General features: G+C 41.7%; 1 protein-coding gene across 1 annotated transcript in view; it reads left to right on the forward strand.

The window, feature by feature from the left end:
- cep290 (centrosomal protein 290) overlaps window positions 1–27,579 on the forward strand; it is a 48,217-nt gene that overhangs the window by 6,542 nt on the left and 14,096 nt on the right. The window contains exons 7-32 of the mRNA XM_084059123.1: window positions 299–388; window positions 998–1,120; window positions 1,540–1,663; window positions 6,266–6,438; window positions 7,289–7,451; window positions 7,635–7,735; window positions 7,848–7,914; window positions 9,264–9,361; window positions 9,746–9,830; window positions 10,013–10,143; window positions 10,730–10,894; window positions 11,965–12,069; window positions 12,457–12,560; window positions 13,269–13,371; window positions 13,779–14,009; window positions 16,048–16,221; window positions 16,618–16,729; window positions 16,997–17,205; window positions 17,417–17,568; window positions 18,428–18,539; window positions 22,645–23,100; window positions 23,583–23,747; window positions 25,440–25,547; window positions 25,957–26,091; window positions 26,230–26,499; window positions 27,078–27,185. Of these exons, the coding sequence (XP_083915249.1) occupies window positions 299–388; window positions 998–1,120; window positions 1,540–1,663; window positions 6,266–6,438; window positions 7,289–7,451; window positions 7,635–7,735; window positions 7,848–7,914; window positions 9,264–9,361; window positions 9,746–9,830; window positions 10,013–10,143; window positions 10,730–10,894; window positions 11,965–12,069; window positions 12,457–12,560; window positions 13,269–13,371; window positions 13,779–14,009; window positions 16,048–16,221; window positions 16,618–16,729; window positions 16,997–17,205; window positions 17,417–17,568; window positions 18,428–18,539; window positions 22,645–23,100; window positions 23,583–23,747; window positions 25,440–25,547; window positions 25,957–26,091; window positions 26,230–26,499; window positions 27,078–27,185 (3,864 nt within the window). The remainder of the gene's footprint in view (window positions 1–298; window positions 389–997; window positions 1,121–1,539; window positions 1,664–6,265; window positions 6,439–7,288; window positions 7,452–7,634; window positions 7,736–7,847; window positions 7,915–9,263; window positions 9,362–9,745; window positions 9,831–10,012; window positions 10,144–10,729; window positions 10,895–11,964; window positions 12,070–12,456; window positions 12,561–13,268; window positions 13,372–13,778; window positions 14,010–16,047; window positions 16,222–16,617; window positions 16,730–16,996; window positions 17,206–17,416; window positions 17,569–18,427; window positions 18,540–22,644; window positions 23,101–23,582; window positions 23,748–25,439; window positions 25,548–25,956; window positions 26,092–26,229; window positions 26,500–27,077; window positions 27,186–27,579) is intronic.

Consider the following 27,579-nt stretch of genomic DNA (forward strand, 5'->3'; position numbering starts at 1 on the left):
ACGTGTTTGTTTATGTGACTAGTGAGTGTTGTGTGTCCTTGACTCCTTGTAGCCAGCAATATGCGTTTTCTCTGTCCTTTTTTATTTAGCCATCTGCTGGTGAGTGTTTACATGCATTTGTGGGTATGAGGATAATGTGTCAACTGTGCATTTCTGAGTGCCTTGGAGGTGCATGTGCGCACAGAGTACAAAGGCACAAAGTGTCCTGCCCCGAAGCATCAGTGAAACATCTGTGGCATTGCGTGTGTGCGTGCATGTATGTGCATATGCGTATCATAAGTGTGTGTTCCATCTGCAGGTCAGAGAGTTATCAGAGCAGATCCACAGCAGGTCGGAGGAAGATGACCAGGTCATGGTCTTGGTCAACACCAAGGTGGAGGAGTGGAAGGTAGACATTATTTCAAAACACATTTTCATTTGACTTTCTTTCACAATTTACCTGTTTAGCTGATGGTCTTATCCAGTGGAACTTGCAAAGAGCCCAGCAAAGAAACAGCTAAATGAGCTTGAAATCCTATAGTAGATCAGCAGAGCAGACAAGGAGTCTAGCGAAACCTGAGCATCATAGCTTCACGGATATCTGCATTCAGGAGAGAATGGCAGTTTGCCTTTATTTGCTGACACCATTGTAGGATAAAGTATAAAATAGAGCTCAAGTGGTTAATCAGAATAATCGATTTAGTTGAATATAAAAGAATCAATCATAAGAATAATTGCTAGAATAATCGCTAAGAAAATAATAATTGCAGCCCTAAAGGAGTCTAGCAAAAGATGGGCATCATGGCTTTAAGGATCCTGGGATATCTGCACTCAGGATAGTTTGCCTTAATTTGTGTTCATGCTAATTTAGATAATAGTGATCTGTCGTTATAGTATGTATCTATAGCTCTGGAAGTCTGGATACAAGGACAAATTGAGGCGGGATGTTTTTTTATTTTCTAACATTCTGCCTGCTATCCTGCCATCATGTCAGTGTCTTTACACTTTACACCCGCAGAGACTGTTTGCTGCTAAAGATGAAGAAATCGTGGAGTACCAGCAGACCGTCCGCGAGCTCAGAGACAAGCTTCGCTCAGCCCAAATGGACTCGGACAAAAGCATGATTATTGCTCTGCAGCAGGTGTGTGTGTGTGTGTGTGTGTGTGTGTGTGTGTGTGTGTGTGTGTGTGTGTGTGTGCGTGTGCGCGCGTGTGTGCGCTTGCATGTTCATGGGCCTGTGTGTGTTGTGTCTTTGTGGCCAGCAGCGTGTGTTTTGTCTGCCATTTTTGTCCTGCTCTGTTTCTCTTCATCTGCTGTGCCCTTTCATCACCTTCTCCTTTCTTCTGTCCTCAACCATCTGCGCCATGTGACTCCAGGTCATTTATGAACTCTGTGCCGTAAGTTTCCTCTGTCCAACACATACCTCTTTTTTTGCTGTGTTTTCTATCCATTGCCACTTCTTTTGCTGCTCACGCTCCCGTTATCATCTATATATGATTGGTCCTACTCACATGAGGTGATGACCGATCACGTAGAGCGTTTATCTGTTTCTACCTCCAGGCAGTCCAGGAGAGGGATGATCAAATCAAGTTGCTAAGTGAAAAGGTGGAACAGCACACAGAGGACATGGACAAGAACACAATGCTCCTAGAAGAGCTGAAGAAGCCCATTAAGAGGGACAGAGGTGAGTGGTGTAGGGAGCGTACCTGTGTTCCCCAGGACACACAGAGGGAGCGCTTGTTTTGGTCCACACGATAACCTATTCCATCCATCACGGCTTGCCAACTCAGACGACACACGCTACGGTGTGTGAGAGCATCAGCTTCTCCACCTGCGCACTCACTCGCCTGGCAGCTTGCTTGGCTGTGCCTCATGAGCCTCAAGGCTTGGACAAAAACGAGTGCTCCCCAAAAAAATATTGGCTTAACCCTGAGAAACATATGGCCCAGGGAACATAGGGAGGACCCCTGTAAAGACACCTGTAAAGTGCTCACAAAAGGATGGGAAGGACTGGATATTGTTCACCCTCTGGCGTCTCACATTTTGTTTTATATTGCAATTTTAATGGGTTCTTCCTGGGTCATGGGTGGGGATGGCCAACATGGAAGGATTCAACTTTTTACGATGAACAGCGGTGGTCTGCTCTAGGTTGACGTTCAACATGAACCATCCTTGTTATCTGACGCCAAATCTGTCACGTATAACCCCATGGATTTATATTTAACAATGACATATTAAATCCTTTTATTTATTTTCATTTTTTCGTGACACATAACTGATTACATGTTAAACATATGTTTAACATGTACTGTACATTTTAATAGGCAATACTTTGCAGGTTGGAAAGGGCTGTGATGATGATAAATGATAAACACCTGTACAACATCTTTATGATGTGATGGATCACTAGACAAAATAACTCTCTCTTGAAGTATTTATTGGACTACAGTATGTGAGTATCAGCAACATGTTTCGGCCTCTGCTTAAATCCTAGCATCCCAATTCTGGGCATAATAGGTGAACATTTGGCAAAAATAAGCAAACATTCTGCAAAGATTGCAGATCTGCAAGCTCACACCCCTTTGCAGCAAGATGTGTTGTGAGCTTAGAGTAGAGTATTGGCTATTTTCAGCACATTTTTGGAGTAGAGGGAAAAAAGGAGGGAACCAAATATAGACCTCTCTGGGGGACCCTAGTCAACGAAGTATAATAGGGTTTAAGTGATTAATGAATTAGGAAAATTAGTCAATTACAGATATGAAATAAAAATGTATATCCATTATTTTCATAGTCCAGTACATTTCAAGAAAATCATCATTATTATCCTCATCATTTACTTTATGGCTTATTCATACTAAATAGTTTTTGGGGGTGCCCATGGTCTACCTACACATATGTGACTGGGTACAGTGCTTTGTGCCGCATGTTGGCATTTTTCATTTTTGACTTTTTTACATATTATTAAAGTACAGAATATAGGCTTTCATATGATGTATCATTCATTGAAATCGGAACATATTTGAAGAAGATGTGTTCATTTGAATCTGGTTAACTATAATAGTGCAAACTGAGATAATCCCTCCTAAAGAATTGTCACTTCAGAGGACCTCTCAGCTCCAGGTAATGGGCGTGAACAATGGGTAATTTATTCAGCCTAGCCACTCCTCTAATCACTCCCCCATTGACACCTTTCAGCTGTCCACTCTGTTTAGTGCCAGGGACCCCCATAGAGGATCTGTGTTCTAAAAAATAGGCATAAGTAATCATCATCATAATAGATTTAATAAAATATTTATTTAAAAATAGCAGATCTACAAGCTCACAATGCATGCTTGTAGATCAGCAATTTTCCCCTAACCCCTAACCCTTTCAAAATGTACTTGAGTAAAAGTACAAAAGTATTGGCATCAAAATGTACTGAAAGTACCAAAAGTAAAAGTACTAAATATTTAAGCTCACAATGCGTCGCACCGCTTAAGTACAGTAGGCTACGTGAGTAAATGTACTTAGTTACTTTCCACCACTGCAAACAGCTTCACGTCGTCGTGACGTGACGTCTTTGTTGAACTGCAACATGGCGTTTGCACTTTGTTCATTTACAGCCTGTACATCTACATAAACGTTCAGATTTAAAATATAAAGTGCTGACATTATGGCCACGGATGTTACTCTTGATTTCGGGTGGGTGTAAGTATCTGTATCTTCCGTATTGTTCAATAAAAGGCATTTTGATCCGATCGGCGGCCATTTTCTCATAGAGTTATAATGTATCAGAGTGCAATACACCTCCCAACCGATGCGGTCGCGTAGTTGAAAGCAAATGGATAAAATGGCCACCGATCATATTAAAATGCTTTTTATTGAACAATACAGAAGATACGTGTACTTATGTGGGCCCGTACATAATTGTAACATCCGTGGCCATGGGTTAAGCACTTTATATTTGAAATCTGAGCGTTTATGTAGATGTACGGGCTGTAGTTCAGGCAAGACACTCGCCACTACGAGCTAACGAGGCTATGCTATCTAGCATAGCCTGGAATACAAACGAATACAAACGAACGTCGAGCGGCCTGTTTAGCTAAAAGGTTGGTATAGCTCAAAATGGGGGGGGGGGGGCATCAAACAAACGGAGGAAAATGAATGAATAATCCTTTCTGATGGCCAGATCAGCAACTTTCGCTATGCACCGTCCTAAAGTTAAACAACAACACTATAACTCCAAGACCAGTGTTGCCAGATTCTATGAGAGAAATAAGCAACCAGGTCTAGGAAAAAAAGCCCCAAATAAGCGACTATGGGCCACATGAGCATTTTAACCCTCCTTATTGTATACATCAGCTATTTGAAAATAGCAGATCTACAAGCTCGACACGTTGTGAGCTTGTAGATCAGCTTTAGTACTTTTACTTTGGTACTTTAAGTACATTTTGATGCCAATACTTTTGTGCTTTTACTCAAGTAAATGTTGAATTCTGGACTTTTACTTGTAACAGAGTATTTTTATATTGCAGCATTGGTACTTTTACTTAAGTAGAGACTTTGAGTACTTTTTCCACCACTGGAGCTTCTATTTTCAAATAAAATCTTGGGGGCTAACTTATAATAACAATACCTGGCAACACTGGCTCTTGCGCGCTCAGACCATCGGCTCAGGCAGTGAAACCGGAGTACAATGCCTAGCTAGCGACCAATCGAAACCACTATGCTAAATCTCGGCCAAGTGACTCTCCACCCCCAAATACACAGACAAACTCGCAAAAAAGCAGCCTACTTTGCTATACTAATGTAACCATTTAAGGATTCTAAAACGACTAGCTTTTGCATTACAAGCCTTCTTCAACATTCGAACTGTGTTAATATGAAAAAAAACGAAAAACACACACAAAAAAAAATCGATCTAAATGTTCCATTATCTACTGATTGTCACCTGGCGACATGAGGCACTTTTGACCAGTAGCAGTCACATATGGGTAAACTGACAGAAGGAGACTCGCTCACTGCGTGGAGGTTAAGGAAAACTCCTTAGACAAGAATTTTTTATTTTCTTTATTTTGAGATGCCCATAATGTGCTCGGTGCTCAGTGGATTAAAAAGCAAACGTTTCAGTCCTCCCAGGACCTTCGTCAGTGCTATAATCTACCTACACATATGTAAATGGAAGAGACAACTAGGCTACCTTCTGACAAATGCATTCTTGATATTTCACATAATTATTTCCTTTTTGAACATGATGATGAGTGATAACTACCTAGAAGTTGTATGGAATTTCCAGTATGTTGGCTGGAACAATCCTTGATTCACAACGAAAAAAAATCCCTTCTTTGAAAATATTGCTTTATAAAAAAGGATTTTTGGACGATATCTTTGTCACCAAGCACCAAGCAGAGACTCCAAGGTTTTTTGTAGGCCCATATTGACCTGAATCTTTCATTCAATCCAATAAATATGTTTTTTTTTATTGCAAGAGAGAAGTACACTATGCGGTCTTCCCTTTACTAGTCAGTTACACACCCAATGACCTGCACATTTTATGAGTGTGCATTCTTTATTTAATTTAATTTCTATTTGATGGAACACGTTCAGCTAGAGCCAAATCTGCCATGTAAATCTGTCAAATAACATGAATTATGAGTGTGTTTCATTAATCTTATTACCTACAGCCGCTATTTCTATTTGGTAGTGTCAAAAGTCTATACACATCACAGAAATAAAACTCCCTGACAGTCTCTTGGATGCACTAAAAACATGTTCAAACATACAAAGTACAATGGAGCGGCAGCGGCTCAGTAGGTAGAGGGGCAGCTTGGGAAACGGAAAGTTCCCAGTTTGAACCCGGGCTCCCCCAGAGTTGGTGTCGAAGTGCACTTGAGCAAGACACTGAACCCCTAATTGCCCCAGATGAGCTGGTTGGTGCCTTGTATGGTTTCCTCCACCATTGGTGTGTGAATGTGTGTGTGAATGGGTGAATGCGAAGTTCATTGTAAAGCGCTTTGGAAAAAAGCACTATATAAATACAGTTAATTTACCATTTACCATTTCTGCCATGGTTTGAGAGAGAATCTGGGAGTTTGTTCATAGATTGTGTTATGAAACAAAGTGGCTGGTGAATTAGGGATCATTGGCATTAATTTCAATAAACTGACCTACTTCATTACAGTGGCAGCTAATGAAGCATCTTGACTTTGCATCATTTATTTGGCTGATGGGAAGTAGTGGCTAGTAAGCTATAGAAACCACCAATCACTATGGTTTAAGATGCATGGATTTCCTCCGCTCTCTCCAGGCCTAACGTCAACCATCCAACAGAGGAAGTTGGAGGAGATGCAGTCTAAGCTGCTGGCGGAAGAGACCCGTGCAATGGAGGCGGAGCGAACAGCCGAGCTGGCAGAGGCCGACGCCAAAGAGAAGGACATAGAACTCAGCGAGGCCCTGAACCACTTGAGGATGTATGAATCTGTGAGTATGAATCACTCACACACCTCTCTGCTTCCCACTCTTATCACTGTGTTTAAAGTGGCTATATGCAGAGTCTGCAAGATTACCCTTTCTCTCTCTTTGTGTCTTCTGGCACCAAACAAAATGGCTCTCTTAATAAAGAAAATCCCCCATCCCCCTTGGATCAATTAAGTGCATTCAATCAATCAATCAATCAATGTATCTGATTATATCCCATCTGTGATTGATTAAATATTTTTGATCAATGTTAAGAAACGTGCATGTCAACTTGTATTTTCCTTTTTAATTTTCTTGCTCTCTCTCTCTCTCTCTTTCTCTCTCTCTCTCTCTCATCTGTCTCTCATTAATGTACAAAGCAGGCATAGACTTTCATCAAAGGTTTAGTTGTGTTTTTACATTTTAGCCAAAATCACTCAATATCTCATTCCCTAGGCATGAGGCATTTATTTGATTGGCTGACAGTTAACCTACGATAATTACAATAGCCTTTTCATTTCAGTTTTTGTTGTGAGAGAGCAAAATATAAACACAGCCTATGTTTTTTGGATTTTATTTGGTAAGTGGTCATGGTATGAGCATGATAATGCACTCCGAGTGGAGGGACATCTATTGTTCTCCTATTACAGACCTCATGTGTATTATGAAATATGTGTCCAACCTTTATTTTGTAAAAGAGCCAATGAAACGACTGTATGGCTCTGGTTCGATTGACTCCAATCTGTGTCCACAAAGACTTGGATTTGATTATCCTTCATGTCACGCCACACGGCAAACATAGTTCCCCCAAAACACCTTCAGCCGGTGACAAAGCAGGAACCCTGTTGACTCTTTGGGTAACTTTACACCACAGGGCACTGATGGACTAGAAGCAGCCATTGCAGAGATCAAACAATGCAAAAATCAAATAAGGCTCCGTGACCGCAACGTAGAGACCATGACCAAAGAGATCAATCAGCTGGAGATGCGGATGAACGACCTGATGGATGAAAATGAGGACTTCAGAGAAAGGCTGGGTCAGCTTGTTTTTTCAAAGCTTTTTGTCAAATCAAATGTATAGTGACTCATTTTGTATTCAGTTGAAAATGCACCACCAGCTGAGATGTTGTACTGCCGCCTGTTGATACTTTTTAATGTTGTTGTGTGTACTTGCTAAACATGATGACAATAAATGAATTGAATTGAATTGATTACCCCAGGTCTGGAGCCCAGAGAAGAAGTGGATCTGACGGAGTTCAGGCGGACCAAAGAACTCAGACAGCGGCAGTACAAAGCAGAGAATCAGGTCCTCACCAAAGAGGTAACATCAGAGTGATGGGGGCTTCAGAGGTTATCATGGCTCCTCTTGAATTATCCTTTTACAAACTTAACCTCTCCGCTTGAACTTGATCTCTCCACTTGAACTTGTACAGATTGAATGGCTGGAAGAGGAGAGGTTGGAGCTGAAGAAACAGATCAGACGAATGGTGAAGGAGAGAGGTAACGCAAAACCACTCTTTGAATAGCATGACACCTATTATTATTATTATTATTTATTAAAATGTCTTATATCAAATAATGTGTTTTTCCTTAATAAAGTGATAGTGATGTGGGTAAACCACCACATGATTAAAGGAATCCAAAAATTATAATATTTAGAATGCAGTAGCAATAGGTTGATCTTACATTACATTACAGTCATTTAGCAGACGCTTTTATCCAAAGCGACTTACAATAAGTGCATTCAACATAGGTAGGGAACGAAACTACTAATCACCAGAAGCATTAAGTGCATTCTCTTCTAAAACAAGCAACCAAGAGTATACCTAGCGCTAAAGTAAAAGTGCAATATATCAGCTACCTACTTTCATAACCAGAGACAAAATAGGAAAATCTTAACGTTATAGCAGCCATCGGATGGTTTGGATATATTATTCATGCTAGTTATAGCTCAATGTTCTACAGTAGATCAGATGTGATATTGCTGTGCACCATTTATTTGTTCAGATTGTGGCTATGGGATAAGATAAGCAACTATGTTTGGGCTAAGTTGGGGGTATTTTAAATCAGTGGTGGGAAAAATATTGTACACCACATGGCTTTCTCAATTACTACATATAATTTATGAAGAGAGAATCTTGACAAAATGCTATTCTATAAAGATTACAGAACATATGAGCTTTATTGCAAGATCAAATTACCCCACACGGGGGGTAAGTTGTGTAAAAGGAACACTTTGTTCTGTTGTCAATAACTGAGTTATCTCAACTCCGAGGGGGTTTAGCTTAGCTTTGAGAAACGGGTCAACATATTTAAGCTATAGAAATTCTTTACAGTAAAGTGTGTCGGCCCTTTGGGTGCACTGCTGCATTTGCTGTTAGCACCTTTCATGAGCGCTACTCTGTAGCATCATTTCCATATGGGCTTCCCTCATGCTTGTGACGGTTACATGCTGTATATTTTGCCTTTCCTTGTTCATTTGCCTCAAAAGTGAAGTATTTCCAAACAGCAGTCCTTCTGTTTAGAGAGAGAGAGAGCGCATCTGGTATCGAGAGTGCAGAAAATTAGTATTGAAGTCGTTTCAAATATTTTTCAGATTGATCTCCAAAATACATTTCACCATTAACACACATCTTTTTTAGTCACAAATGCAAGTGGAATGGTTGCACTGTCAAGCCATGATTATTATAATATTTTTTATTTTTTTAATCTCATTCAATTGTTTTATAACCCTTACATATGTTTTTAGAACTATATTCTGACCAGGCCTAAACAAAAATTACAAACTAACTGCTCGTGCCCCTTATGTCTTCTGTGTCAAATTATTTTCTAACCACCTCTCTCCTTAGGAGTGACTGTGTCCAGCTCACTGGTGGAGGATGATGCCAGGCCTAGCCGTTCAGTTCAGCAGAGGACCAGCTATGTGGAGGAGGACCTCAGACGCAAGGTCAGCTACAGTACACAATAACTGCAATCATTTTAGCATGGATGAGAATGAGACCCTTATTTGTTGGAAGAATGTACTGTTCTGCTTTGCGTGCATGGTCATTTATCTCTTTACATTTTACGTTAGAGCTGGATGCTCTCTTATCCAAAAGACTGAGCTTAAACTCTTTCAACATTACATGCAGTCATCATAATCGTCATAATCATCTTATTGATGCACAAGGTGCACTGGTAGCTTACTGGTTAATGCGCCGACCACATGGTCAATAAGTCCCTGGCTCAATTGCAGCTGGAGACATGTGTTGCATGTCATGTCCTGCCTCTCTTCACTTTCCTGTCAGAATAAAGCAAAACTCCCGCCAGTGATGAATGTTTGTTTTTGCAGAATGAATACTTTCAGATGGAAGTGAACAATAAAGAGATAGAGCTAGAGCTTCAGCGGGCTCGGTCAGCTCAGTTGCAGATCAAATGTAAGTACTGTGCAGACCCAGGGGCAGTGGCCCCTCAAGAATGTCATTGTAAAACCCCCCTTTAAAGCAGACCCTCCAGGTCCACTCATGATATTTTTGTCTTGATGTGACTCGTGCCTTAAGGGCAAGATGTTTGAGGTTTGACAAGTCACTGTTCCCCCTCCTGCTCCGTGTCTCCATAGTGGATGAGCTGTCAAAAGTGAAAACTGACCTGGAGGCTGCGTTGACAGATATCCTTAAAACCATGAGGGTCAACCAAGTGTCATCACCATCTCAATCTGTGCTCATCCCCAGCCTGGAGAGGCTGGTCAATGTAAGGGAAGCAATCCATTAGCACCAGTCTGATATATCAGCCATTATTTGACTTTTATGACAACATCGTTCTCAGCAATTATGCAGTCGATGTGTACCGATTTCTAACCACTTTCAACTTGGTGTCTCTATTTTGAGCGTTTCATTATAGGCAAAAATTAAGTCTTCACAAATAGCAGATCTACCAGCTTACAACGTGTTGCATTGCAGGTTGTTGCATTGCAGGTTGTAGATCAGCTATTTTCTTTTTATATAGTTTAAGTGGTTAAATAAAATGATGTTAAGTTATTTGTATTTATTTGTTTGCTTTTAAGTTAAATATTCTCAAATAGAAACATTATCTGGATCAGCATCGGATCAGCATCGGTCAGGCTCTACAATTCATAGCCATCATCTTCAGGTTTTAGCACACAGATGTACATAGGTTTTAGCACACAGATGTACATAGGTTTTAGCACACAGATGTACATAGGTTTTAGCACTCAGATGTGCATAGGTTTTAGCACACAGATATTCATAGGTTGTAGCACACAGACAAACTATTCTCACACCAGTTGACCTCGCCTTCTCCTCTTTCCACATCTCAGGCGATAGAAATAAAAAACTCAGGTGGGCTGGCTGATGTCAGCCTCCACCTCAAAGCGCAGGTCGACCAGCTGACGGGGAGAAACCACGAGCTCAGGCAGGAAATGAGGTTGGCTCGGGGGGAAGCAGCCAGCACCTTGAGTCAGCTTGTCCAAGCCAAAGAAAAGGTATGTGAGTTTGTTGTTTGTTTTTTACCAAACAGACAAAGACATAAGACAAAGTAATATCTTATGAATCCCAGACATTGCGCGTCCTTCACTTCCTAAAGCGCCACATGAATTTACTTTTTTGAATTTAAATGTATTTACATTTTATTTTTAACCGTTTATTCCTTTGTCCATGTGATTAGATTGTTTTGACAAGACATCAAGTTGGTGCGTGTGTGCACACTCATGTGTGGTTGTTTATGTGATAACATCCTCACGGTAAAGCAGTTGCAATTCAGCGCCTAGGGAAAATGCTCATTATTAGTTTTAGCTTTGCTGTAAATTATATCCAATCTCATCCACAAGAATGAGATTATGTCTAATAATAAGCACAAAAATATGATTGTTGGAAGTCAGCATTGCTTGACAATGGTGGTCATTCTTTACTTAGTTGATGCATCATCTTTGTTCCAATAACCTCAGTGAAGAACAGCAGATTTTTTGGTAATCTCTGAAATGAGTCTCACGATTAGGTTATTATTATTATTTATTTTTTATTTATCCCACGATTTTGTAACCCTTCTTTCACCCGGTGCCAATTTTCTGAGTGATCCTGGGTGCTACACTCCCCCCACCAGCCTAGGGAGCCCAGGGCCGAGCTCATGCCTCCTTCAATGCATGAGAGCCAACTAACCTTCTTGACACCTGACAGGGGGGAATTTCCCTGGTTGGACGTAGCAAGTGGAAGTAACACGTTATTCCATCCAGTTCCCTTCCCCTCCATCAGGCGCCCTGGCTGTCATGGGGGAGGCGGTATAGCGACCAGGATTACTACATGTTTTTGTGAGGGTATTAACTACCCTAGGAGACACGGGGAGAACATGCATACTCCACACAGAGTAGGCCCTTTCACCAACCCCACCTAGGTGAGGTATGGGCGCTGATGACGCGGAGGAGAAGACACGCCCCCCAGCGCCCACAGCATCCCCGGCGGGAATCGAACCCAGGACCTTCTAGCTGTGAGGCGACAAAAGTGCCACCTGAAATGTCTTAAATGCTAAACTTAATTTTCTCCCACCTCTGCTCGTCAGTTGAGTCGTTTGGAGGGAGAAGTAGCGAAGCTGCCTGATGGCCTGGCTCCCTCCAGCACGGAGGCCAGCAGCTCCCTCAATGAGTACGCCACGCAACTGCTGCAGGTTAGAGGCTCTCTCCACAAAGCTGGATAGAATTTTTTTCCTTTTCCTTTAAGTTAATCATTTACTGAGTTTTTTCCCCAAACTTGTAAACATAAAAAAATGTAGATTGAGGTGGAACAGGGTTAAAGTATTAAGTATCTCCACCAAACGTTGAGGCCGGTGTTCGATTCCTCCACAGTGCCTCCGGCATGGATGGGCGCTCTGACAAACAGAATTGGCTAATTGAGGCAATTGGGGGTTGACAGTCACAGAGACTGTGTAGTTAGTTATGTCATTGTTCAAAGGGAACTGTAATAAAAATGTGAACTATTATTGATGCTAATGCTGTTAGGTTTTTTTAGTTTTGTCTGTAAAACTCAAATAAACACAAATAAATATGTACTGTAGGAACTCAGAAACAAGGAGGAGTCAACCAGTGAACTTATCACGTTGCTGGAGGAGTACAAGGGGAAGGTTGCTGTACTTATCCACCAGCAGGAAGAGCACCAAAGGTACAGCCGAGGGCTTCCCATACTTTGTTGTGTGTAATGTATTTTCAGATTTCAGTGTGTAATTTTCATTGGCCAATGCAGTTGTACGCCTCATTGATTGACGTTTTTATTGACAAAAATGCATATACATGAACATAATATTTACATATCTGTCAATAGGATAAAACACAATGAAGCTTGATCATTTCCATTGCAGTCCTTTGAGTGCAAAATTACCATGTGTTAGGGGGTGGGGGGGTAGTCTAGCAGGCTGTTGGAACGATAAATGTAGTCTCATGAACCATCAATTCATAAGCAACATTGTGATGAAACCCTGTTAACAATATGTATTACCATTTCAAGCACTTTGTTTTATTCAGTCTCTCTCCCTGTTTTACTTCTGCCGTACTCGTCTTCCTTTGTAGTTTTCTGTTACTTTGTATAGCCCTTTTACGACTTTTTACGAAATGAAAGTTTCTTTATTTTACTATTTTCTATCATGGAGAATATAAACTGTCATCAGCATTGTCTACTGTTGAGTCAGTGGTTCTCAAAGTGGGGTCCAGGGACCCTCAGGGTTTCTTGAGGGCGTTCCAAGGGGACCTTTATAGGTCCATTTGGTTCCATTTGTACAATCTCACACATTTGTACAGAGTTGTGGGAGTCCTTGAAATTAAAAAGTTTGAGAACCACTGTTTTAAGTCATCATGTCACTGTGTGTTTGCCCAGTGAGGAAGAGTCATGGCAGAAGGAGAGAGATGTTTTTGAAGAGATGAGGAACAAGCTGGAGGAGCAGAATGAAGCCGATGCGATCAAAATCCAAGATTTCAATGTGAGTCTGTTCAGTGCCATTTAAACATACTCTAGACAAGTGGTGAAAATAGACTCTCAGTCAAAACAAAAGGCCACATGGCGGAGGACCAAGCGGGTTTGTTTTGCCACTACTATGACTCTTTATACAATGTTTCACAAACATTTTGGAGTCATGGTCCCCTTTATAGCTTTGAATGTTTCTGAGGAGCCCCCCTGCAGGAAATGTGTGGACTATGTCCGATGTGGGGGGAAATATTGCATTGGCCTGCCTAGAATAATTTATCAACATGTGTTGAAATAACATGTGCTCAGTGAAGTGGAGCCTACCGTGTAAAGGATGGACCTGCGCTTTGTACTGCAAAGAATGTGTGTTAACTTAAGTGTTTATCAGGTTTAGTAATTTCTCCATCCTTATCAACACAACAGACCCTGCTGGACACGTTACAGATGGACCCCGAGGAGATGCGGAGGAGAGTGGGCGAGGCGGTGCGCAAGCTGACGGTGCTGCGCGTGAACGAGAAGGTTCTGACGCGACGCTACACCATCCTGCTAGAACAGGAGCAGCATCTCCGCAAGGAGAACAGCAGGCTGAAGGATGACAGCATCCGCATGCAGGCCTCTGTCACAGAAAGGATGGGTTACCTCCAGAGATACAAGGTAGAGGGACATTCTTTGTGAGAATAGTTATATATAATAAATATATCATTTCATTTTAGGTAGTCCCTAAAACTATAGAAATTCCTAAAATGTGTCAGATTTGAGATATTTTTTACTTAACCTTATTTCCTCATTTGGTTAAGTGATTTGTTTATTTTTTCCTGTGTGAAGGTCCTTACACACTGGGGGTGTTTATTTTGTGTAGTTAATTCGCACAAAATGTTCAATGGCTACATCCACACAGAACGCGGATATTATGCAGCGATATAGCGAGGCAATTTGTGTTCAGAAGATCTATTTTTCACCACAAATAAAGGCATCAACCTTTATCAATGAGGCATCAACTATATGAATAGTTTTGAACGTACTCTGCAGCGATTTTCGCATTGTTTACGCACAACAGAAAAATAAAATCTCTTTTGAACCTTTTGATACTTCTCCTTTCAAGCTTGCTACACATACATCTATCGATCCTCACTATAAATTTGCCTCAAGAACTACTAAAGTCTGTCTGGCTAGACTTTGTGCCATTTTATCTTTTTGGAAAAAACAGTTTTGGACATTTCCTCCTAAACTGTTGGTCCAATTGCTACCACATTTTCTATGGATCATTATTGAACCAATCTCTTTCAAAAAACACTTGAACCCTAGCATCCCTATTTAACATTAGCATTGTATATCCTCTATTTTCAGCAAAGTTATTTGGGGTAGAGGGGGGGTGGACCAAGACCCCGAGTACAGAGCCAATTCAGGTCAAGTTTACTAAGTATATTGGGTTTAAAGTGGTCTTAAAGAGCGGCTTGTCCAAGGGAGCAGCCTCATGACCCATATGCTGATTTAAATGGCACACTAGACACTTAAAACAGGAAACATAAAAGAGAATAGTTCCCATGTACCACATAAAAAGCCCAGAGGAACCACTTACTTATTATTTATTATCCTTTTTATCCTGCATTTATCTTGTAAATCACTTTGAATCTTTGTTTTGATGAACTACACAAACAAAGTTCATTAGGCGTACAGGCCTGAAGGGCTGAAACCCTTTTGTTTTGTGCTCATTTTTCTCCTGCTGTGGTTTTGCTAATTCCCGCGAGGAACGTAAGTGGAACCAACGGTTCCAGAGCCATTTGGCTCATACTGTAAGTAAGGAGTCTATCTCCCGTTTCCATAGCGTGAGGCAGCTTGATGTACAAGTACATCCCCTGGACATGACGCTAGTATGCAGGGACTGACCCCCAAACCAACCCTTGATGCCGAGTGCCAAGCAGGGAGGCACTGCCACTGGGTACCACTTTTAGTCTTTGGTATGACTCAGCGGGTATGGTATGAACCCCGACCTCCCAGTCTCAGGCGGACACTCTAACTGCAAGGCCACTGAGCTGGTTATTGTAAATGGTAGAAACGTGATATTGTCACCATTGATTGGCAATTGTGTGCATTACTTGCTCAACAAATATGACCTCTATTGGTCTGATTGGGTGCCATAATTAAAGGTGAACATTTTAAAATCTTTAAAAAGTCAACTCCATGAAACATGCTACTTACATCCACCTACCTTCACGTTTTTCTGTCATTTCATGTTTGAAAAACACTTTGACATCTCCCAAACCGTAGGTCCGATTGCTACCAAATTGTCTGTGGATCATAATTGGACCAATCTCTTTTTCAAGAGGAGCTTGTCCAAGGGAGTAGCATCACGACAGCTATTGCCTTCATTCATCTGCTGATTTGACTTACATGTAAATTGCGCACTGCACAGCCAAAAAGCCAGGCGGGCACTCTGCGTGCAGTCTGTACTCAAATGCCCTAACCTGGACTAAAAAAGGAAACATGAAATACAAAAACTCCTATGTACCACATAAAAAAGACCAGCGGAACCACTGACATGAACAGACATGTGTGTGACTGATCAGTGTAACAGCTACCGCTTTTTGGGGGAATGATGCTTTCCTTCTGTTTCTAGGAAAAGGAAAACTGAATTTCAAACTGGTTTCTTGCTTGGGGAATGAGACACATGATGCTTTCCTTCTGTTTCTAGGAAATGGCCGCCCATAAGATTACAGCCCTGCAGAAGGCCTTGGAGGACAGTGTCCCCTCAGTGGACCTGGAGAGAGCTAACAAACAGTACAACGAGCTGACAGTGAAATACAGAGACACGCTGCAGAGAGACAACCACCTCGTCCGCAGGACTAGTCACCTTGAACATCTAGAGGTATTAAAGCACTGTATCTGAATGAGCGTCTGTCTGCTTGCCGTAAAACCTTTGACCTTTGACAGGTGTTGGAAACTGTCAACAGTACTCTAGAGACCTCGCAACTTTAATTTTCTATCAGTCTGTCTGTGTTTGTTTGAACCTTGAATCGCTGGTATGTGGCTAATTATTTATATTATTTATATTTATTGTCATAAAATTGGAGTCATCAACACACTTTGGCTTGAGGACAAAATCTCTTTTCCTGCACTGAGATAAAGGAAATAACTTCTTGATTTATATGGATAAATATCTAATTATGTACAGTACACTGTTATTGGCACATTAACAGATCAGATATTCTCAAGCTGCACAGATACTTTGATCATTGCATCTTTGCTTCTATTCCACTTTCAGAATGAGAACAGTTCTCTCCATGAGCAAATCTCAGGCCTAAATAAAGAGCTGGAGATCACCAAGGAGAAACTGCATACTTTAGAGCAAGCGTGGGAGCACATTAATTCAGTTGGTAAGCAAAAAAGTATGTTTTATTGTTGCATCGTGTTTCAGTATTTCAGATTTCGTCACACAACGAAGTACATAGATAGATAGATAGATAGATAGATACATACATACATACATACATACATACGTACATACGTACATACATACTGTGCATACATGCATACATGCATACGTATACATATACCTTTTATTACATTTTTTTGTGGGTGAGCAGCTCATTAGTTCTTGAACTCTTTAAAAGTGCTCGCCATGTTTTTCCCCTGACCATCAGGTGTTAGTAGGGACACCCTGGATAAGGCAGACAAGGCCATGGCAAACAGCGAGATCGTGTCAGCCTCCAGACGGATAACCACCCTGGAGATGAAGGAGCTGAATGAGAGGCAGAGGGCCGAGCATGCTCACAACATGTACGAGCACACCAGGAACTCCCTCAGACAGGTGGAAGAGCGGAACCTGGAGTTGGAAGCCAAAATTACAGAGGTAGGTCAGTCAGCACATAAACAGTAGATATGCAAAGCTCACAACGTGTCGCGATGGGACACGTTGCAAGCTTGTAGATGTGTGCAGTTTTTCATTATTTGTGAAAATCAATTATTTTATTACAATTGACATTTCTTTTGATTCAATCAATTAGTTCAATTAACTGTTGCAGACCTCGATGTAAGATGACTTTATCCTTCTGGTTTGTCAGCTGATGACGCTGAACGTTGAGGCCCAGAGGGTGGAGAGAGAGCTGAGAGATGAACTAGCGGATAGCGTGAGCAAAGCCACGAGCGACGCTGACCGCGCCAGCGTGGCAGAGTTGGAAAAAGCAGAATCAGAGCTCCGCATGGAGGCATCAAAGTATGTCTAGCAGTGTTAACCACTTTCATTATAGGTGAAAATGTTCAATTCTTCATGATGCATCAGTATGTTAACCACTTAAGCCCTGTTTTATACTTATCATATGACAGTGTTGCTCTTCAAAAAAAAAAGAAAGGCATAAATAGCCATTCTACAAGCTCAATGCAACACATTGTGTGCTTGTTTTCTATCTTTTAGTTTTATTTTCGGGAATTTTGGGGATTTCTTTTTATGTTTCACCTATAATCAGTATAATGACATGCCCAAAATAGGGACACCAGAGTTAATGTGGTTAAGTGAGGTAAAAATTCTCATGCCATTAGAGCTGCAATCCGTGGTTTTTATGTCCTACCCGGGATTCAAACCCAGGTCTCCTGCCTGACTGAGAGACTAAACATCTAGCCCTCACCCAAGAGGCAATACCCGCTTGGCTGGGGGAGATATTGCACTTGAGCTTGTACTATTTGTGAACCAGTAGGTGTCCCACCCGACACGAGTCTAAACGTCTCAATGGAAGAGTAGATAGACCACCTCCAACCACTGCAGATGTGCTAATTATATAATATTAACATATTCTACAAGTAGTTCTCAAACATTTTCATGTCAAGGCCTCAAAATTCTGTAGTGTATTTGGCCATGGACCTCCATTTTAAAATATTGTGTAATGTTTAACCCCTTGAACCCCAGCATCCATATTCTGGGGGGAACATTTGCCAGAAGATACAAGATCAGCTATTTTTGGCGAAGAGATTTGGTGTAGACAGTAAAAAGCGGTCCAAGTACAGAGCCAACTCGGGTCCAGTTTACTAAAGCTAGAGGGTTTAAGTGAGTAACCTCTAACCTGTGCTTATTTCTGCAGACTACGGGAGGTGTCAGATGTGGCGAAGATGCAGGTGTGTGCTCTGGAGGCCAGACAGCAGTCCAGAGAAAAGGAGGTGGATGCTCTGAGGAGACAGGTCCAGGATTACCAGGTAATGAACCTACAGTAAATTGTACATGTCAGCAATTCCACTGACCTAGAAGAACAAGATTGAATTTCTAGTTCACATTCCTAGGTTATGTGCAGACAACATTCTGTGATCTTACTTAGAATGATCTTGTAAGACAGAGGTTCTGAAATATTTTCATGTCAAGGACAAATGTAACTGCGGACCCCCATCTGAAAGGATTTTCTGCCAGATTACAGGCATAGTAAATTTACGTCAGATTGTACTGTAAGCTCAGTCTTATGCAGACTGCCATGTTTTGACCAGCCTAAGGTTTCATTACCGGTACATTAAATGGTGTTATACATTAGTATAATATTTAACAATTTCTGTCCAAACTCCCAAATGTCTTCTGATCTACATCACGTTTTGGCGTGCCTTCGCTGTATCAACGCGCGCACCTAGACCAAGATGCAGTTGTATATCTAGTCTCATATGGTCAGAATCACAAGTCAGCATGTCCGGGTTTTGCCAGATTAAAGTCCAGGGAATCCTCTGATTGGCTGGGCTGTAACGGAAGTCCATGGTTAGTCCATACAGTAGTTGGTCTAAGGAGGTCTATGGTTGCTCGTTCATATGTCTGTCACACATTAGCGTCCTTGTCCACTTTTCAATAGTTATGTCCTAGATGTTCCATATCTGTCAAATTGGCTGGCTGCTGTGAAGCTATTTCATGCTTGAAGTACTGTATAGTGTTCTTTACCAAACCTCATAGATTAGACTCTAGTCTTTCTGCATTTGATGAAGCTACAGATTTGATAAAGATACGGATTATTCATAATTTTGAAATGTTCTACTTGCGATGTGTAATTAGTGTGGTTGCCCAACAGGGCAACCAGACTATAGTACTCTATACACTTTATTTCTTTATTTCTTTATTTCTTTATTTCTTTATAGATAAACAATACTTTAGAGCGCATCTCCTCCCACAGTTTTGATCCCCTAATGTTGTGCCATATATCAAAATGACCGTCTTGAACGGGAATCGTGCGCGTGTATAGGGCTAAGAGATTGGTTTAATAGTTTAATTGATATTGATTTATTAGTGCATTAAATTTCCCCATCCACTTTAATGTAAAAGTGAAGAAATTCACATTCAAGTATTTTTTTCTCAGAAACCGTAAGAGCTAGAGCTACCAAATTCGGAGGGAAGGTTCATAATATTATCCGAAATTATTGAAAAAATAATTAAACCATTCGGCCTCATGGTGGCGCTATAACAGCCCACTTTACCTTTTGGCCTATAACTCTTGAACCGTAGGTCCTAAAATCAAAATTTCTTTTCACCTGGATTCCTTGGGTCACGACGCATCTCCCCATATAGGCCACGCCCATTTGCGTCAGGATAGATTTTTTGATATTGATTTATTAGTGCATTAAATTTCCCCATCCACTTTAATGGGAATTGCAAAAACTCCCATTCAAGTATTTTTTTCTCAGAAACCGTAAGAGCTAGAGTTACCACATTTGGAAGGGAGGTTCATAATTTAGTCCAAAATTATTAGAAAAATAATTACACCAATCGGCCACATGGTGGCGCTATAACAGCCCACTTTACCTTTTGGCCTATAACTCTTGAACCGTAGCTCGTAAAATCAAAATTTCTTTTCACCTGGATTCCTTGGGTCCCGACGCATCTCCCCATATAGGCCACGCCCATTTGCGTCAGGATAGATTTTCCGCCATTTTGAATTTCCTTAAAAACACACTTTTTGCTCCTTTTCCTTCAAATTTTGTCCTAATCTCACACAAATCGGTACACATGATCTATGGACCCATGCGGTAAAGATATCCAAACGGCATTTTGATTGTCCTTACCGTTCGTCCGTAAATGGCTTCCAAAGTTAGCGGGAGGGGCCCGTTTGACCAAAAATGCCATAAATCACGAACGAAACGTCCGGTCAATCCCAAATTTGAATCACATGTCGAGGGTGGTATACTAAACCAATCCCCAAAAGCATTTCTACTTTGATCCATAGGGGGCGCCACGAATGCTCAAAATGTAACCGTTTGATGCAAAAACCTTATTTCGGGGGGGATCGATCCTCTCAAAATGAAACGCAAGCGATCTCAGGAGTGACGACACAATGTAATTGGCGCAGCCTCCGACGTTATTCCTCCCGGCGTATTCCTCGAGTCCCGGCGGCCGCGACCCGCGACCGGCGTCGGCGCAACCACACTCTGCAATTTCCCCGGAATTGCGACGCGTCTAGTTGTTCTATGCTATTCACAAAACCATAAAGGAGGGTCTTATGTTTGTGGGAAATCTAAATGGGATGTAAAATATTTACTAAGAAATGTAAATGTATTGAAACATTTTAATATACATTGTTTTATTCTTGTTGACGGTGCGTTCATGCTCATATACCACAGTATGCTGAGGTTGCATGCAAGGCCCAAGGTCACTACTGTAACCTTAAGAGGTTTAAATGGGGATATTAACTGTATAAAGAGCTTAATTATTCTGAGTTAGACCTCAAATCCTGGAGCTGTGTGCGTGTGCGTGTGTGTGTGTGTGTGTGAGAGTAATGTGACACCTAGCACCACTAATAAAAAGTGCAACGTTATATTGGTTCTTCTCTTGGATAAGTCTGTTGATGTTTTTAATCATACAGCAAGGTCAAAAGGTTAGTGGTGGAGGGTAAATCTGTCATCATGCCTTTAACTTTATACTGTAAGCTGGAATGTATCACCTGGACACGATAGATCTCTGTGTGACTGACTGGTATGTTCAAGTTCAAGTATGGTACCGCCATACACTTCAGATTCAAATCAGAACTGGATCAAATAGTAGGATTATTGGGCTTATGGTTTCCTTTTTGTTTGTTTTTATGAGTCCACTCATTCTGTAAATCAATAACTGCCAGATATTATCAAAGAATAAAAAGGAGAGTTAACCTGTTAGATTTTAATAATATGGACAATAAATATTAAGGAGGCTAAACACGTCATTTATTTTTAGCCATTTAGTCCATTTTATTATCCCCGATAACAGCAGTACATAAATAACTTGAAAAGTGCAATCCTCGGAACGCAAATCCCCACTAGGCCAGGTTGCCTACTCAGGGATGTGCTGCAACCTGTTATAGCGCCACCATGAGGCCGATTTGAAACATCTGGGGCCAATTGGACACTGCGTTCATGATTTGTGCTATTTTGTGCAAAATGGGCCCATCCCGCAAACTTTGAAAGCCAATGGCTGCCAAACGGAATGGAATCTGAAAAATCTGACAGACATCTTGATTACATATAAAGATAAGATGTACCAATTTTTGTGTGAGGTTTGGACAAAATCTGTAGGAGAGGCAGCAAAAAATGTGTTTAGTCTCATGGTGGCTCTATAACAGGCCAATGTGAAAAATGTGGAGGCTTTAAAGTACCAATCATAAAAGAAAAATGTGGAGGCTCTTCCTTGGCCTACTGGGAGTGTGCGTGCAAAGTTTCATGCCGATCGGTCCAACGGTGCCCAAGATTAACTGTTCACAGACGGCCGGACGGACAGACAGCCGGATGGACAGATGGACGGGGTCACACGACTGCAGGGATTATAATATGCATTTGAGCATACTGCATACACTCGTGAAGTTTCTATATTTCTGCATAAATAAACTAAAACATCACTAGAAGTTACACAAGTAGATAAAGAGAACTCAATTAAACACATACACACAAATAGAGTACATGGTAATTTAATTATTGAGAAACATTATCCAATATTACATTGAGTATCAGTATACTACTCCAGTGAAGTTTCACCGTGGCCAACAATGTAAGACTAATTAAGTAATGGGCAGCTTCCAGTTGTGAATGTGTAACTGTATGACTGTGAAGCAGGTGTTGCTGAAAAAGAGCATTTGTACTCAGTGAACCTACATGGATAAATAAAGGTAGAAAATAAATATATATTCTTTTGTTCTAACAAAAAGTGTACACATTATGTTGGGGTGGAACGCAATTACGGAAATGTTAAAATACTGGTTCTGCTTGGAACGAACCGATTGAAAAAAAGATTCCACGTTTCAAGCCCTGATTCCATCTGACATTACCTCCTATGTCATCTTCAATATCCACTGTTTTACTTCTTCCTCAGTCCCACTCAGACGAGAAGGCCCTGATCGCCAAGCTCCACCAGCAGATCTTGGCGCTGCAGCTCAGCGAGGCGGCCGCTCTGCGCAAGCTGGAGGCCGCCGCCACTCGAGTCCAGCAGCTGGAGGCCTACAATCTCCGTGCCGAGCAGCGTCTGGACGCTGGGGAGCGGGCACTGTACCTCGCCCGTCAGGAGGGCAGGAACCGAGCCAAACACCTCCGGCAGACCATCCAGGCGCTACGCAGGCAGTTCGCCGGGGCTGTGCCGCTAGACCAGCAGGAGCGCTTCTCCCTGACCATGCTGAGCATGCAGGAGGACAGGGCAAAGGCCCAGGAGGAGAAGAGGAAATCGCAGGAGGAGAGGAGGAGGGCAGAGGGGAAGGCGGAGGAGCTGGAGCTCAAGCTGAGAGGGCTGCATGAGCTGATCTCTACACTCAAGGATGGGAAAGGAGCTCAGAAAGTGGGTGGGGAGGGGTGTAGCTATTAGCATGACTGGGTTCATCATCTTGTGGATTATGATTGGCTGACTCACTAAAAATATATATATTGGCTATTAACTCATTGGCTGCCAGCTTTTTGAATTTTTACCTTCAGCTGGCTGCCAGACTTTTTCAATGAGAAAAAAAAAGCACTTAGGAGCCGAGATACATAATTTTTAAGTTTTCAGTTATAAGGAAGTGTCTGGGAGCAAAACTCTTCGGAAAATCATATCTCCTTGGTCTTTGGGTTTTTTTGAAAAATTTAAAAAAAAAAAAAAAAAAAAAAAAAAAAACTTTTATTTTGAAAAATTTTTTTTTTTGAAAGAACGCAGATCTGCGTCAATGGCAGCCAACGGGCTTTTGCGCAAATGAACGCAGATCTGCGTCAATGGCAGCCAATGTGTTAATAGTCCCAGCTTTCTTGTTGGCGACCTTGCGTAACACATTATGTCACGACCAACAGGTGAACGAGTGGCACAAGAAGATGGAGGAGGCTCGGCTGCATGAGATGAGGAGGGGCAGGGAGCTGACGGTGCAGAAGGAGGAGGTCAGATACCTGAAGAAGCTGGTGGAGGAGCAGGAACGCACTATCTGCTCTCTGGAAGAGGACGTCACCCAGAAAAACACTGTGAGCTTTTTGAAATACACCCACACACACACATGCAGACATCTGTTTACAAGCAGCTGGTTTCAAATTCAACGAATTTGAGGACCTCAATTTGAGGACCTAGTTTGTCATTCTCATCTATGTCGCTCCACAGATTTTGTGCCATACAGATTTAAAAGCTGTATGGGTAAGGAGGACTAAGGAGTCGCTTTTATACTCCTGCGAGTGTTTTTGACAGATATGTACTAATGTATGTTTATATAATTACATTTTGTCCATAAAAATGTAAATCGATCTATCCACAGGAATCATTCACTGTCCAATGAATGACAGGACACAACTGCCCTGAAAAATCCTCAGTGTGAATTTACACAGTCTACAAATCGGAGTTACATATGGAGAATTTTACCGTGTGGATGTTGTGTTCATAGAACCTGTGACCTTTGCATTAACCCATTTGGACTTTAGGCCGATTCTAAAAACGCCATCTAAATCTTTTCTGAAAAACTTGTTACTAAATGTTGCTATGTTGTACATAGTTGTACATAACAACAACCCCAAAAGGGGTTCCTGGATTGAACGGTATAGTTACCATGGATTAAAGTTCTCAGTCGCCAAGACTGATTTCAGTCACTTGGAAGAAGCCAGCATGTCTTCTAATGGAAGCATGTTGCGCAGCAAAAATAGCCGATCTACGAGCTCCACTGCTCTAGCAAATTTCTAATCTAGATATCACCAGATGTATCAGTAAGCGGAGATCTGTCATTGTCTCGATGACATAATAATACAGAGCAGAGAGTGCTGAATGCCTGGGCGTTGTGGAGAGTGAGTGTCATTCATAGAAATGCATGACAGAAAAGGCGCTGGTAGCTAAACAAAAACACGTACTGTGGACATGGCCCCTAAGACTAAAAGAAAGACAGAGTCAACAGTTTCATCTGTCGTTTATCACTGCATTATGTTCCCCACCACTGACCTGATGCTAAAATTACGTGAACGGAAGTGTGGAGAAAGGTCTGGCTGTGAATTTGAAAAGGCTCCCAAGAACGTGCAGTCTTGCAAAACACAGGAGGTGCATATGTTCACCATGTTCACTTCAATAGCTCCATTTGGAAATCATTTATCACTCTAGCAATGATTAGGGTGATTACTAGAGGGGGGAAATAAGGCAATTGTTCAGTACTCTGATAGACCCAACATGTGTGCGTGCAAGACCAGTTACCAAGAAATCGTTAAATCATTATGTTATTTATCAGATGGTCTGTATTGTTTTTCTTCCAGATTAGTCATGAAAACGTTTTAGTTTTCTAACACGAATTTTTTTTTTGTACTGCTACTTTGCCTTAGCTAACCTTTGCAATGTCACTACCGTACGTGTAAATTGCAATGTCGTTGCTGAAACAATATATTGTGCAGTCCTACCCCAGACTGACACGGAACAGTATTTTTGTGAATTGTGTCAAAATCATGCTTTGTTTTGGGGGTGCAGGATTAACACAATTGGCCACATTCTCAGGTGGGCAGGTCGATATCTGTTGCTGCACTCGCAACTTCTACAGGTTGGTCAGGGCACCTGTTCAGCAGGGAAAAGAACTAGGCTGGACAACGTGGTCCTCCGCATGTGTTACACCCTCCCAGTGAAACTCATCACTGTCAGGTGAAAAGAAGTTTCTTAGCTGATACTCAGAGATACGCTCTTTGTCTTTCTCTTAGCTTTACGAAGAGCGCCAGCTGGCTTGGGATCAGCGAGAGGTGGACCTGGATCACCAACTGGAACACTATGAAAAGCAACAGAATGAAATTCTGGGCACTTCCCAAAAGGTGCCTGCTTACAGATTTAAAGGTCGTTATCTGGTACTGAAATTGGTTTTAGACCATCTAGCACTGCCCTCTCTAGAAATATACTTTTGCGCTTAAAGTAAAATGACACTTTGGTAGAGTTTGGGTTGTATGGTTACCTTGCCATGATGTAACTGATAACTCTGGTGAGATATCTTCAATAGTTTATCAGGTGATTAGAAATTGATATTCCAAAATGGTGTCCTTATTGACTTGCATTACACGGTGAAACAGATCTCAAAGTCATCCTTTTAGTACATAAAGAAACACAAGCAAAGCAGATATGGAAATAATTGACCAATTTGAGAATACATTTTGTGCTGCCTTGGCAGAGGTCTACTAGGTGTTTTGTATTTGAGTTCTGTTTCTTATTTGTACCCTTTTCTTGTAGTTTGAGGAGGCTGCCGGTGCCCTGCCAGACCCGAGTCTGCCCCTGGCCCATCAGCTGGAGTCTGCCTTGCGGAAAATCAAGGAAAAATCCCGCACCATCCTGGAGACACAGGCTACATGTAAAACCCTGGATGAGGTACAGCGCGCGCGCCACCCACCCAATTTGTGAATAGTGGCAATTGCATCCACAAGCATCAGTGTCACTTGGACAAACTCCTGTACATTTAGAAAATAACCTGTCTTTAAAGTATTCCAACTCTCTTCCATCATGCAGAAGCTGAAGGAGAAGGAAGCCTCCCTATGGAGGGCGGAGCAGAATATTATGTCAAGGGACAGGGTTATCAATGAACTGCGTCTTCGTCTCCCTGCATCCGCCGACAGGGAGCGCCTCCTGGCTGACCTCACCAGCCACGAGGAGTTGCAGACGGAGAGCCAGCCAGCCCTTAAGGTCGCACACCAAACCATCATCAACCTGCAGGGACGCCTAGACCAGAAGGAGGACGTACTTAAGAAATGCCAGAACCTCCTGAGCCGGGCCAGACAGGTACGATGGCTATTGTAAATCAGATTAGTATTTTCTGATGACATCATCACTATTTCTCCATAGACACAGTGAACATGGTTAATGTCACAGGATGAAAGAGTTGTAGTTTTCACATTCACAGTTTGTACTCAAGTGACATCACTGTGGTAAACTTTTCAGCACATCTGCGGTATTTCAGAGAGATGCAGAGGACTGCTTAGTTGTATGGCTGGTAATGGAACGTTAGCTTAAAATCATAGTGTCCCATTAACTCAGAAAACAGAGATCAGTGAAATTGGCTGCTGTAGTATTTGGTGGTACTGTAGTGTTTTTGTCTGGCATATGATTGGACACCATTTTACTAATAATAACACCAACAATGAAGATTACCCACACACTGCCACTTGCACGGTACATAAAGGATTTATTAAGCAACGTTTCGGTCACAGAGAACCTTCCTCAGGCATGTATTAATAATAATGTGTGACATAAATGAACTGTTTATATGCAAGGCATAACATTAAAATGTACAGTAGGAGAGGTATGCAGGAGTATAGATTTTGTTCTATCTCTTGACACCTTATTACTGGTCCTCCCAGGAACAGGAGGAGATGACCAGGAGACACGAGGAGGAGGTGAGAACGCTACATCAGAAAGTTGACTTGCTTACGGACACCTCCCTGGACCGCTTCAAACGCACCACACTGGTACGCAGCCTGTCTTTCATTGTCAGCTGTCAGTTTGTCGTCTGTGTCATAGTAGTTTCTGTTCAGTCAGACTGTGTTGTGTGCAGTAGTGTCTGTTTAGTCTGTGTCCTAGTATTGTCTGTTTAGTCTGTGTCCTAGTATTGTCTGTTTAGTCTGTGTCCTGGTAGTGTCTGTTTAGTCTGTGTCCTAGTATTGTCTGTTTAGTCTGTGTCATAGTATTATCTGTTTAGTCTGTGTCATAGTATTGTCTGTTTAGTCTGTGTCCTAGTATTGTCTGTTTAGTCTGTGTCATAGTATTGTCTGTTTAGTCTGTGTCCTAGTATTGTCTGTTTAGTCTGTGTCATAGTATTGTCTGTTTAGTCTGTGTCCTATAGTATTGTCTGTTTATGTCATA

This window comes from Gymnoscopelus microlampas (assembly GCF_963454915.1).
Source record: "Gymnoscopelus microlampas genome assembly, chromosome: 6".
NCBI classification, from domain to species: domain Eukaryota; kingdom Metazoa; phylum Chordata; class Actinopteri; order Myctophiformes; family Myctophidae; genus Gymnoscopelus; species Gymnoscopelus microlampas.